Below are 12,991 nucleotides of genomic sequence, written 5' to 3' on the forward strand. Positions count from 1 at the left end.
TAAATTTTTTTTATTTTTATATAAATACTAAAACCAGCACATGTTTTTTTTTTTTACCTTACACTCTTCTTCTCTCCATCAGAGAAAAAAAAAATCTAGTTAGGTCTCTGGATGTGAGCGGAGCAGGAGATGTCTTTATGAAGGGTGGTCTCCAAGATTTTATCTTCTGCACCAAATGTGAGCAGGCAATCACAGTAATCAAAATTTGTATGTTCAGGGCTGCGTTTGCCAAAAGCATCCTAAGCTTAAGTTGATTGTAGCTCCACTGCTTTCAATGGGTCTACGGTATACTTAAGCTTTCAATGCTTTTGGGAAACAGAGCCCAGTTCAGTTGGTGAGAGTTAATGTTTTAAGCCAGTCCAGCCATCTTGTTGAGCAGTATGTTCTGGTCCTGAGTGTTCATGGGCTCATAGCAGGAAAGCTCCAGAGAAAAATTTGCATTCCCAGAGGTCAAAGTGCGCAGAACGGTTGAGTAGCCCTTGAAGCAAACAAATAAATATAAAAATGGTTTCAGCATAGTTCAATTATTAGGGGGCACAGCAATCACGTAGTGCGTTACATTTTTATTGGTCGTCTTATACATAGAGATAACTTGCAGTAAATTGTGCTGACAATTGTCATTGTAACATTTTAATGAAAGACTCACCATCATCTCAGCCAAGGGTACTGTAGCCAGCAAAACCTTGTTTTCCTGTCGACTTTGGATGTCACAGATGGTACCGCGTCGCTGGGCGAGATCTGCAAGCACAGGACTCAGATACTCTTCGCCTACAGTCACTTCCAGAGCCATCACTGGCTCCAAAACCTGCCCCCCAGCCAGCTTCAGAGCCTGAACCAGAGGAACATAAACTCAGATGAGGCATTATTTGAAAGTGATTGTGGGAAAAGGCACAGAACTGTGTTTGAGTACCTTGAGCATGCAGCGGGACACGCAGGCTGACACCATGGCTGCAGAAGTGCCTGGCTCCAAGCTTACATGCTGGATAACAGTCTTTACTCCCTCTACTGGAAAACCTAGCACAGGACCTGGAAAGGGAGTTGGTTTACCAACAGCATATGGCTGACAAAGACACCACATTTATAGACTACAATATTGTACCAGTAAGATTTAGATGTTTCAGGCATAAAAGCTCTAAAGCATCCATTTCTGTTACCTTGGAGGTAAGCGCTCTGAACTCCATTTTCCACAGCTTCTCTGACAACAGCAGGAAGCTGAGTTTTAACTTCCTCCTCAAAAGTCACATCACAGGAAGTGCTAGACTCCATCAGAGCATGAACGGCAAGCTCCACAGTAACAACATGCCTCCTGTCTCCAAGAGTACGGTCTAATGTGTCTGAAATTATCATACAAATCATACTGAAATTTACAAATACTATAAATATAAACTCTAAACTAAACTGTATTATACAATATTATAATCCATTTTACATGTATACCATTAAAGTTTGTGCTGTGCAGAACTGTAGGCATGTTAGTTTCTTCAGATATTCATTTTATATAAAAATATGTCTTGAACCTACACTAAATCAGGGCATGTGACTAGTCATGCACGTTTTCTTTTTCATTTTATTGTTTTATGCCCTTTTTATTTTGACTTTTTTTTTTACCATGGACAAAGTCTATCGTAACCATAAGTCACACTGGACCATAAAACAGTAATGCAGACAAACAAAACAGATGACCTGTCATTGGAAAATAGTTCTGATGATTCATCACAAAACAAAGTTATATGATTTTTACATACATATAAAACATGAGGGGAGAGTTTGCACTAGGCTCACCTGTGGCAGTTGCTGATTGGAGGATGGTCTCTCTGTAAGCCACCTGCAAGGGTCCTAGGTGAGTTTCGATGTTATACTCTCTCTTAATACGGTCATGGATGATCTCAATGTGCAGCTCTCCCATGCCACACAGTATCGTCTGTGCATGAATAAGAAAAAAATACATTGTAGAACACAAGCACTCCTCTCCTCAACACAAGATTCAAGGGAATCTGATGTCCGCATTACAAATGGTGCAGGATCAGTAACGTGTCACAATGTAATATTTGTGTAAGACATTTTTTCGAAGCACTAAGCTTGTTTGAACAAGTAAATACTACTTAATATGAAAATATGTACATGCCTATGTAAGCACTAATAAACAGAATGCAACATCTAATAGACAAAACACTTTCAAAGATTAAATACTTAGTAAATGATAAATTTACCTGTCCAGAATCAGGGTCTGTTCTGACTTTCAGACTGGGGTCTTCTCTTTGCAGGCAGTTGAGCGCATGCTCCAGATCTGTTTGACAAATCCACCTGAGATTTCAATTCTTCCACCTGCTGCAGCCTATTTAGGAAGTTATCTGTGCACAATGTTCTTACCTGCTTGTTTGGCCAGAGTAGGAGGCTCAATGGAGCAGAAGAACACAGGCTCAGGGACCTCCACCCCTGCGAGAGCCAGACTGCTGCTCTCCCTTTGTGAGCTACTCTTGCTCTCTGCTTCCTCCTGAGCCCGCCGCACCGCAGCTGCAGCAGTGGCTTTGGAAGAGACGATGGTGTCGCCGGTCACTGTCTGATTTGAAACAAACAACATGATAGAACATGTTATTTTCTAAAGATGTGTAATGCATAAGATGAAGACTCCAGACCTATAAGCCAGCAAGAAAAAGCATCTTTATGACGGCGCTGATAGCCTCAAAGGTGTCCTGAGTTCAAACTAGGCTCACAGACTTTTCTCTATTTCACCCCCCTCCTCCCAATTTGCTTCCTCAGATCTAAACTGTCCTATTGTAATACAGGCAAAAATGTCCAAAATATATCTTTAAAAAAAAGCATCTTCAATATACATAAGAGGGCTACTACTAATGGTAGCTGCTGTTTTAAATCCCAAGACCAATCGAATACTACTAAGTCATTTTGAAGGATGTTACATGAGTATTTTCCTCTCAAAGCAGTTCAAACGATCATGTGAACAACACATTGTGTTCTTTGTCCCATGAAAGTTGAGTTTACCTGTTTGAGTCCAACCGTGAGTGCAATGTTTCCTGCAGATAAAGAAGGAATTTCTATGTGCTGATCAGCAAAAGGCAAGAGAAGTCGACTCATTCTTTCCCTGGAACAACAAAAACACAAAACATTGTCCTTCATGATAGAGCTTAATAGTCTTAATAGAAAAGTAAAAAAACAACAAAAAAACACCATAGTTCCTTAATGTAACACTAGGGCTTTCACAATATTTCAGATTTTTCACTACACGATTATTGTGGTCAAAAGATTTCTATCAAATTCATCTTTATTTAATTTTTTCTTTTTTGACTAATGAATCACACCACTGCATACAAAAATAATAACTACACTGAACTGTACTAAACTATAAGCGGCTGGCATTTTAGTCTGTGTCAAATGTTCTAAATTTTTAATAACAACAACATATTTTTACTCCAAACAAGTGTTTTAAATAACTGACTCATACCACAGAATGAGGCATAAATTATATTATTCTATTATATTGTCTATTAGCATTACCATATAAACACATCCTTACTAAAATACCCCAGATGGACTGTGCCAGAGCACCCTCTGAAGTAGAGTATGAATCAAACTAATTAAATGTGAGTTTAGCGCTCCCTAATGGCACTAGATTACTATGTGTCCTTTTCATTCTCTAAATATCACCAATAACGGGTTTTGAATACTCCTAATTAACACTACAATGGCATTTAATTATTTAAATATCATGATTATGGTCAATACCAGTATATCGTGACAACCCTACCATAGTAATAGCCTTTTTATTTTTTATTTTTTTGAGTGTGTGTTATGTTTTCCACAACAAATGAAAGAGAAAGTGTAAGAAGCTGCAGAAATAACAAAGATTAATAAGTAATTTATTTTTAAGTGAACAATGGAAATCTGGAATTGGAGTGGCTCTCATCATAACTGCATACAAGTCTGAAATCAAGAAGTATAAACCTACGTTCCGTTCCTGTTGATGTTGTACACTGCTGACTGAGCCTTCATGCTTCCTGAATAGATCCTAACAAACACGAGTGGACCCCTCTGTTTGTCATGGACCACTTTGAATGCCAATGCACACAGATCATCCTTATACCAGCGTCTGGACAGAAAGGAACATATATACATTTAATCAGAAAATGATTTATTCTCCTTTAGCAAAATGAGTTGATGAGGGGGCTGAGGGATGGTGCACTCACACTAGGTCATGGTTCCTCTCATTGGGGGCAGGAAGGTAAGCAGTAATGGCATCCAGCAGAGGTTGAACCCCTTTATTTTTCAGAGAGCTTCCACACAACACAGGCACCCCCTTTCGAGCTAGTGTCACTTTTCTCAGTGCTTCCTGCAACTGGATATTCCATTTCAGTTCTGTTTATTTAACAGCCAAATGTATCTGACCCAATGGAGAAAGAAACATCGAGCACATGTAAAGGGAAACTGCATATTCTTACCTTCCCAGCAGGCACTGCATCAAAGTTTTCACTGTAGTGTCCCAGCAGCAGCTCTGCAAAGTCATCATCTAGATCTGCTACCTGTCCAGTTCACACAAAAAAAGATCAGCCAAAAATTATTAGTGTCATCATGAGCCATATTATTCTAAACCTCTTTTTGGTGAACTGTCCCTTTAAGAACCTACTGTACTCAAGATGGGTCAAATAATAATAAATGCATCAGTGTTTTCTTGTTTTGTTTCACCTGTTCTATCATAGTGGCCCTGGCCTCACTGACAGCCTGGAGCACATCTGGGTCATCTGAGGGCTGAAGGGCGCTGGTCTCGAAAGCACGACCATCATACGTCAGTGAGCTCCCCTGCCATGTCATTTTCTGCCTAGTGATCAAGTCCACCAATCCGGTGAAGCTCTTCCCTGAGCCAATGGGGATCTGGAAGTAATACCAAATCTCCAGAACGAATCTTTTCATTGGTAAAAGTAGTTGGTTACTATGTTTAAAAAGGTTACCTGAAGGAGAATAGGGTTGGTCTTTAGTTTAGTCTTTATGCTGTCTATAGAGTACCTCAGGCTACAAAAAATGAGAGGGAACTGCAGTCATTCATTTAGATCTATAAAACATGCAACCTTTCAGACAATGTGTTAATAGATCCTCTGAATTTAAACATGAGATTCTGAGAAATGCTTATATGTAAAACCTAGCTGCAGGCTTGTCCATCTTGTTTAGGAAACACACACATGGGATTTTATGTTTTTCTGCCTGCCGCCACACAGTCATGGTTTGAGCCTGAAATTTATGTAAATAAAAACACCTTATGAATATAGAAATACATTATTATTTACAGAAAATACAATTGCCATTACAATTAATTGCATCACTAATTAATACATTTAATTTATTTATATTATGATTTATTATTTTTACTACAAATAATTTCTGCCAAACCTCTACTCCAGCAGAAGCATCAAACACAGCAACTGCTCCATCCAACACTCGTAAAGCTCTCTCGACCTCCAGAGTAAAATCAACATGACCTGAGAAAAGAAAGAGAATTCATATTGACTGTATTTAAATATAGTTTTATAATATATATTTTATGTATAAAAAATTAATAGTCTTTGATCTTAAATATATATATATATATATATGTATAACCATCAGCATTCACAAACCACTGTCCTCTGTTATTTTTAACAGAAAAGAATGCAACAAGCTCATAATCACGACTTAATAAATGGGAAATAGGAAGTTTCCGGTAGCACATGAAGACAGCAGAGAAGCGCTTGCTCAGCACAGTGGAGTGTATTGTTTTGTAAGCTTTGAAGTTTATTATTTTGAGTCGCACGGGATGCGGTAACACACGGCCCTCCCACAATATATTGCTTTTCACATATCTATCGCTTTTGCTGCTCAGAAATATTCACGCAATCGTGCACCACGTATCAGAAGATCTCCACTCCGGTGCATTTAGCGCTCATCCTAATGAACCGCGCTCTGACCCACCTCTTCCAACAGAGCCAGGGACTGCTAAACAGATCGATCACACCAGTCAAACGAATCAGGCTTTGGGGATTAAGATTGCCTAGTATGAGCAAAAAACTAATTATTCTCCCGCATCACACACACAAGTCAGGCAGAAAAACATAAAATCCCATGTGTGTGTTTCCTAAACAAGATGGACAAGCCTGCAGCTAGGTTTTACATATAAATATTTTTTGCCTATTTCTCAGAATCTCATGTTTAAATTCAGAGGTTCTATTAGCATATTGTCTGAAAGGTTGCATTATTTATTGAAAATTCCCTCTCATTTCTACTAGCCTGAGGTACTCTATAGACAGCATAAAGACTAAACCATAGTAAAGATCAATAAAACAGGAAAAAATAATATCGTGAAATATAACTGCAATTTAAAATAACGGTTTTCTATCTTATACTTAAAATATAATTTATTCCTGTGATAAAAGCGGAATTTTCAGTATCATTACTCCAGTCTTTTCTAATTCATAATCGATGATGGAAACAGTTGTGCTGCTTAATATTTTTTGGGGAACCTGTGACACTTTTGTCAGGATTTTTTGATGAATAAAAAGTTCAAAAGAACAGCATTTATCTAAAATTGAAAATTCTATTTTTATTTTAAAATCTTAAAATTATATTTTTTATTTTAAAATCTTAAAATTATATTTTAAATTACATTCACATAGCAAACAGCTTTTTTTTTTTTTTTTACATTTTAAAATATCACTTTTCTCACTTGTATTTATGGCCAAATAAATGCAGCCCTTCTTTAAAAACATTCAAAATCTTACTCATCCCAGACTTTTGAGATATACACACACACACACACACTGTATTTATTGTACCAACCCAAACTTTTGCACTGTGTCCCTTGCCCTACATTGAATACAACACTGTATTCATGTGTACAACACATGTACCTGGCGTGTCTATGAGGTTAATCCTGTGATCCTTCCAGTCAAAGGTAACAGCAGCTGACTGGATGGTGATTCCTCTCTCCCTCTCCTGAGCCATGAAATCAGTTACAGTGTCACCGTCATCCACATCTAAACAAGACCATTTACAAAGACATTTATATCATATAAAACAAATACACATTTTTTATAAGATGTGCATTTAACAAGATACACATTATTTTAGTATCATTTCTATACCACTATATATTAATTAATATTCTGAATAAGCCTTTTTTATTTATTCATTTCAAGTTTTAATTTTAATTAAAGTTTTATTAAATGTGCCATTTTCATTAAATATGTTAAATATTTCTATTTAGCATTACTTTTTATTTCAGATTTAATTATATTAGTACTTGAATTTTAAATTAGTTTAAGTTTACATTATTATTTAATAATTAATTTAATCATAATTATTAAAAATTATTAATTAATGATAATCAGATATTCTTCAACTTTCTTTCTAAACATCACCTCACCTCCGAGAGCCCGTGTGTAGCCAGAGAAGTACAGCATTCTCTCTGTTGTGGTGGTCTTCCCTGCATCTATATGCGCCATGATACCGATGTTACGAATTCTGACCAAGAACATAATAGAAACATTCAGTATTAATAGACCATTATTCTTACACGCTCAAAAGGATATTGTAAAAATATGCTCACATGGACTGTCAGATCTTACTTTGAGATGTCAGGGTTGGCCACTGCTCGAAGTGATTTCACCTCATCTTAAGGGGGAAAAAAAAGTTGTGAACAGTAAGACACAAGTCTAAAATTATAAAATACGCAGAACTCTGTAACTATCCACCTATTGTCCTTTACCTCGATAAAAACTGTAATTTCTCCTCCTAATTTCTCCTCCTCTGTCTCTGCACGTCTGTGGGGATCTGGTCATCAGGTGTCTGATGCTCTGAAAGGGAATAAATTATGCACTTAATGCTGTAAAACACTCATCTGAATATATGAGATGCTACTTAAATAGATTCACCATCTTAATAAACAGTGTTAGCTTTAAAACAAGTATTCTCTGTAGTAACCATGGCATTATGGCGGAAAATATTGTTAAATTACTCTGAAAATTACAGTCAATGACAAATTGCATTTAAGAGAATCAACAGCACAAACTTACCCCTCGGAGGATGGGGTACAGTACATTTAAATGCATTTTAAGACGGAATGTTTGATTAAAGCTTCAGTTGTAGAGTATGAAACATGACTGCAGTGCTTGCTCAGAGTTACGTTGAGGTCAGACTGGACATTAAATTCATCGTAACGCTTGCACAGAGTCGAATCTCAGTGACGACACGATAAAGCAAAATACATCTACAACATTTCCCACTGGCAACATGTTAAACACTGTAAACTGGTAACGTTAGTTGTCAGAAGCTTTTTAGAATCGTTACAGTCAGCGACTGTGAACGCACATGTTTTGGTGCGTCTGTAAATAAGTCCGACAGAAACACGAATGAACGGTAAGGTATTCCGGGGCTAACCCGCCGAGTAATCATAAACTATGACGTTACTAATATTACCGTTCGTTTATTTTTCTGTATATACTAAGTTGCATGTATATACTGTGTGTGTCTATATTCTTTTTTACAGTCTATGAAATTAACACATATTTTAAATCTATAAAAGTTTCAGTACGCCTATAATATCGTTTTTTTTATATAATATACAATAATATAGTTAATTTGTTTGTTCATTTATTTGGTTAGGGTTCATTTGTCACGTCATTTGTTTGTGAACGTTTAGAAGCAAGTATAGGTCTCTGCAGGAAAGTAATGGGAGTTACGAGATCAAGGTGTTTTTACACCATGATACCTGATTGGTTGATGTAATAGTGACGTTAGGTTTAGGGGTGGGGTTGGGTAAGGGTGATCATTTAGATTGCATGATTCAGAAACACCCAGCAGTTTCAAAACACCCACATGGTAATAAACGCCCACTTTTGCTCTGCAGAGACTTAAGTCTCTTTTACCATTTGACCCCAGTAGGGGGAAACACAGTCCGCGACTGTAGCACAAACCTTTGCATCTGACCAAAGAACTTATATTTCTATACTCTTTGAACTCACTAGCAGTGTAAACATCACGAATACAGCACGAACGTTTTAGAAAAAGTTGTTCTTTCTCAAATTACCCAATTTTTTAAACTGAAAATTATATTCTGGATAAATTCCAATCTGGATTTAGAGCTGGTCACAGTACAAGTCTTGTCAGCTTTATTGTCAATTCTTTCACATGTACAGTACATACATACAGAGAATTGAAATTGCGTTACTCTCAGACCCTTGGTGCGTACAGATAACACTAACAGTAGAACATTAAATACACATAATAAAATAATATAAAGTACAACATAAGTACAAATAGGTCATGTAAAAAAGAAGTAAAGCAGCACAATGCACATGGCAGACAGAATGCAAACAAGTGAAGTAAGCAGTAAAGATATAATTATTGTATTGCAAAAGAGTTTATTAGATTAGATCCAACTTTATTGTCATTATGCACAGTACAAGTATACAGAGCTAATGAAATGCAATTAGCATCTAACCTGAAGTGCAAGAATATAGTGTTTTATATACATAAAAGTGCTGAGTAAGTGACACTATGATTTACAGAATGTACAGTGGAGTTGCTATATACAGTATTGAGCAGAGTATATACAGAATATAAATAGGAATCTAATGTAGGGATTGTATGTACATTATGAACAGAGCAATGTAGGATTATATACACATAATGAACAGCAGCAACATGAGAACAGTGGTAATAAATACAGTTGGTTGAGTGTGCAAAAGTATGGTTAAACAATGTATTCTATAAAAATAACAGCAGTGCAATGGTTATTTAGTCTGGTTAAAGTGTCAATGCTGAAAGAGGTATTGAGCATACCAATGCTGTACAAAGTGTCTGGTGCAGTGTTTGTCAGAGCTGATGTGGGGTTGGTCACGCGATCCTTTTAAAATGTTTGGAGTGTGATTTAGGCATCAAAGGAACAGCTTTAAAATGGTTTCACTCATATCTGCATGATAGAACATTTTTTGTTAATTTCGCAAATACTTCATCTTTTTTGGCTCCTTTAAAATATGGTCTTCCTCAAGGTACTATTCTGGGCCCTACATTATTTTCATTGTGCCCACTTGGATGTCATCGCTTGCTGATGACACTCAGATATGTTTACCACTTAAAGTTAGCACTTGCTACAGTCCCTGTTACTCTGTCTGGAAGAGGTCAAAATTCGGTTGTCTAAAAATTTTCTTCAAATCTTAAAAATCTTAATGAAAACAAATCTGAGTTAATAATTTCTGGTCCACCCAAATTTAAGGAGATGATTTCCAGAACTATTTCTCCTTTAGAATTAACTATAAAAACAGTGTAACCATAATTGTCTCAACTCTCAGCTTTGACAATCAGATAAAGTCTGTAGTAAAATGTAATTTTACCAACCTAGAATGATCTCCAGGTTAAAACCCATTTTTTAGTTTTAAAGATTTAGAGAGAGCTGTCCATGCATAAATATGTTGTTATTACCTTGAGATTGGATTATTGAATTCTCTTTGATTTGCCAGTGACAACTATCTAGTCTGTAAATGATGCTGCAGCCAGGCTTTTGACAGGCGCCAAAAATGAGGGATCGTACTCCAGTATTATCCTTTCTCCACTGGCTACCAGTTCAGGACAGGATTGATTTTAAAATTGTATTGATGGTTTTTAAAGACCTTCATAACATGTCCCCAATATATATCACCAATCTTTTAGAGTAGCATACATCGGCTAGGACACTGAGATCAGTAGATAAACTGTTACTAGTTCCTCATTAAAAAAAATTAAAAATAAATAAATAAAATTATAGAGGTGATGAAGCATTTATGGTTGTGGCTCCCAAATTGTGGAATAGTCTTCCAATTCATATTTGGCAGGCTCCAGTTTTAAGTCTCAGTTGAAAACTCATATTTTTATATTAGATTTCGCAGAGGAAAGACCTTTGTAAAGACCTTTCATAGAGAAAACAACCCCGATGTGTAATGACCTGATAAAGGGTATTTGTCATCTGTTCATTAAGTGGTTTATTCTTACTAATTATGTTAGGTTTTTTTGGTTTTAATCTTTGTATATGCTTTCTTTCAAATTGTGAAGAACTTTGGGCAACACAATTGTGATAAAATGTACTATACAAATAAATAAAGTTATGCAGAACATTTTAATCGGTCTGTCCTAGCTCTGTTTGTTATTTTATTGCAAAGGTCAGTGTTGCACTGTTTGGTAAATTTCCTTTTTGTGTCAGTCCGTGTTGTCCCTCAAGCAGAATGGGGAAGAGAGATAAAGAACAGCAGATTACAACTGACAGAGATGGAGTGACATGTAGACCTGCTGTTTATGCAGAAGTCTAATGAGGAAGTGAACCAGATCACTGAGTGAAAAGATGAAAATCTTCTTTAGTATCATTATTCTGGAAAAGCCCCAATAACAGTTAGTGAAGTGGTTTACAAAATAAAGAGGTTTTCACCCCCCCCCCCCCACTTCCAAGCTTAAATTGTTTGAAAAATCACCTAACCTACACACACAGCATAAAACAGGGTGTCACAAACAAAACCATATAATATCTAATTGTGGCCATTATCATACCCGCTGGGCTCCAGACTAACATTTGAGAGCAGTTCTACAGATGGTAGAGCCAGGAGCAGATTTGGTAGCACTGGGGGTGGTGTGATATTACATGTTAATTTCTTGTTAAGTTTTCTTTTGTTTATTGTTTGTTCAGATTTGACAGTAAAGCACTAAGCTTGAGTTAAGATGCATACAAAATTTACTTTTATTAATAACAGTAACAGGTGCAAAATCTATTTTTATAGATTTTTTATATATATATATATGTATATATTCAACTCTTATTAAATGTACCATTATTCTTATGGAACTGACCAACTTCAGCGATTACGCGATTTAGTAGCTAATTTAGGAAAAGTGACTTATCTTACTTCATTTGATATTCTATGATTTCATAATTTCAAAATACAGAAAAAAAAAGTAGAAATAAATGACTAATGAGCCAATATGTGCTCCTCTGCTGCCGTCTACTGGTTATAATTGTGATTTGGTGTATTTTTTTATTATTATTTTACACAAGTGTTTGTTTACCACAAAGTATATTTTGGTCATCCCATTAAAAATAACATTAAAACTGGATCATCTTAGAGCTTTAAAGTGCTGGAAATAGTTGTGTGAAATGCTTATGCCATTGAAAAGTGCTTGAATTTCTCTCTCAAAAGATTGTACAAACCCTGAAATGAACGAGGTAATGCAATCGGCCATTTCTAAAACAAAATGGTTACAGTTATGTTATTTGTACAGTAATATAATCAAAATATTACTACAATTTAAAATGCTTTTTCTGTTTTAATTGGTTTTAAAATGTAATTTATTCCTGTGCAAAGCTGAATTTTAGCAGCCATTACTCCAGTCTTCAGTGTCACATGATCCTTCAGAAATCATTCTAATATGATGACTTGCTGATCATGAAACTTTCTAAAAAAATAAAGCGTGTGTGTAATTATATATATATATATATATATATATATATATATATATATATATATATATATTATTTTGATTAATGTCCTTGCTCAATTAAATTTTTAAATAAATAAATCTGACTGAACCCAAATTTCCTAACACACTTACTCACACTTTTAATGTTATGAAAGATTGTAAGAACAAATTTACTTAATTATAGTTTTTCACAAATTAGGACATACCAAAATTTCCTCAAACTGAGGTTGTGTCACATTTTGCACGTTTTACACACATAGACATAAATAAGAGAGTTCTACTAATAGTTCAGGTGTAACAGTAGGATATTTACTTCCTTTGGTGTTTGCCAAAAAAAAAAAATAAAGAAACAAAAGTTTACAAATGCCTCTGCTGATTAATATGCTAACACAAACTGAAAAGCATTCATAATTCTAATAACTTAAAAATGCATTTCTAATAAAAAGCAATGCAGACCTCAATTCACACTTCAATGATTTTAAAAAGGAAACCAAAACCATGTCAAGGAGAT

The 12,991-nt window shown here is 35.6% G+C and overlaps 1 protein-coding gene across 1 annotated transcript; it reads right to left on the bottom strand.

Moving 5' to 3' along the window:
• Positions 1 to 2: 2 nt before the first annotated feature.
• LOC127957930 (ribosome-releasing factor 2, mitochondrial) lies at positions 3 to 8,376 on the bottom strand. Its single transcript, XM_052556648.1, has 20 exons — positions 8,055 to 8,376; positions 7,748 to 7,835; positions 7,608 to 7,653; positions 7,406 to 7,503; positions 6,891 to 7,016; positions 5,398 to 5,486; positions 5,150 to 5,238; positions 4,962 to 5,022; positions 4,699 to 4,884; positions 4,455 to 4,535; positions 4,203 to 4,351; positions 3,965 to 4,105; positions 3,001 to 3,100; positions 2,371 to 2,560; positions 2,211 to 2,287; positions 1,783 to 1,921; positions 1,155 to 1,334; positions 911 to 1,026; positions 647 to 829; positions 3 to 478 (listed from the first exon to the last, which is right to left on the bottom strand). Exons 1-20 carry the CDS (start codon positions 8,088 to 8,090, stop codon positions 350 to 352), a joined length of 2,304 nt encoding a protein of 767 aa, XP_052412608.1. The 5' UTR covers positions 8,091 to 8,376; the 3' UTR covers positions 3 to 349.
• Between the last annotated feature and the right edge of the window lie 4,615 nt (positions 8,377 to 12,991).

Source organism: Carassius gibelio, chromosome B5 (assembly GCF_023724105.1).
Source record: "Carassius gibelio isolate Cgi1373 ecotype wild population from Czech Republic chromosome B5, carGib1.2-hapl.c, whole genome shotgun sequence".
Taxonomy (NCBI): Eukaryota; Metazoa; Chordata; class Actinopteri; order Cypriniformes; family Cyprinidae; genus Carassius; species Carassius gibelio.

Excerpts from the sequence above, each read along its gene's own strand:
- LOC127957930 (XM_052556648.1), bottom strand. The coding sequence starts at position 8,090 with ATGCATTTAAATGTACTGTACCCCATCCTCCGAGGG. Across the intron at positions 4,536-4,698 it reads GGGCCACTATGATAGAACAG|GTAGCAGATCTAGATGATGA; the intron begins GTGAAACAAAAC and ends TGAACTGGACAG. Across the intron at positions 1,335-1,782 it reads CCAATCAGCAACTGCCACAG|ACACATTAGACCGTACTCTT; the intron begins GTGAGCCTAGTG and ends TGATAATTTCAG.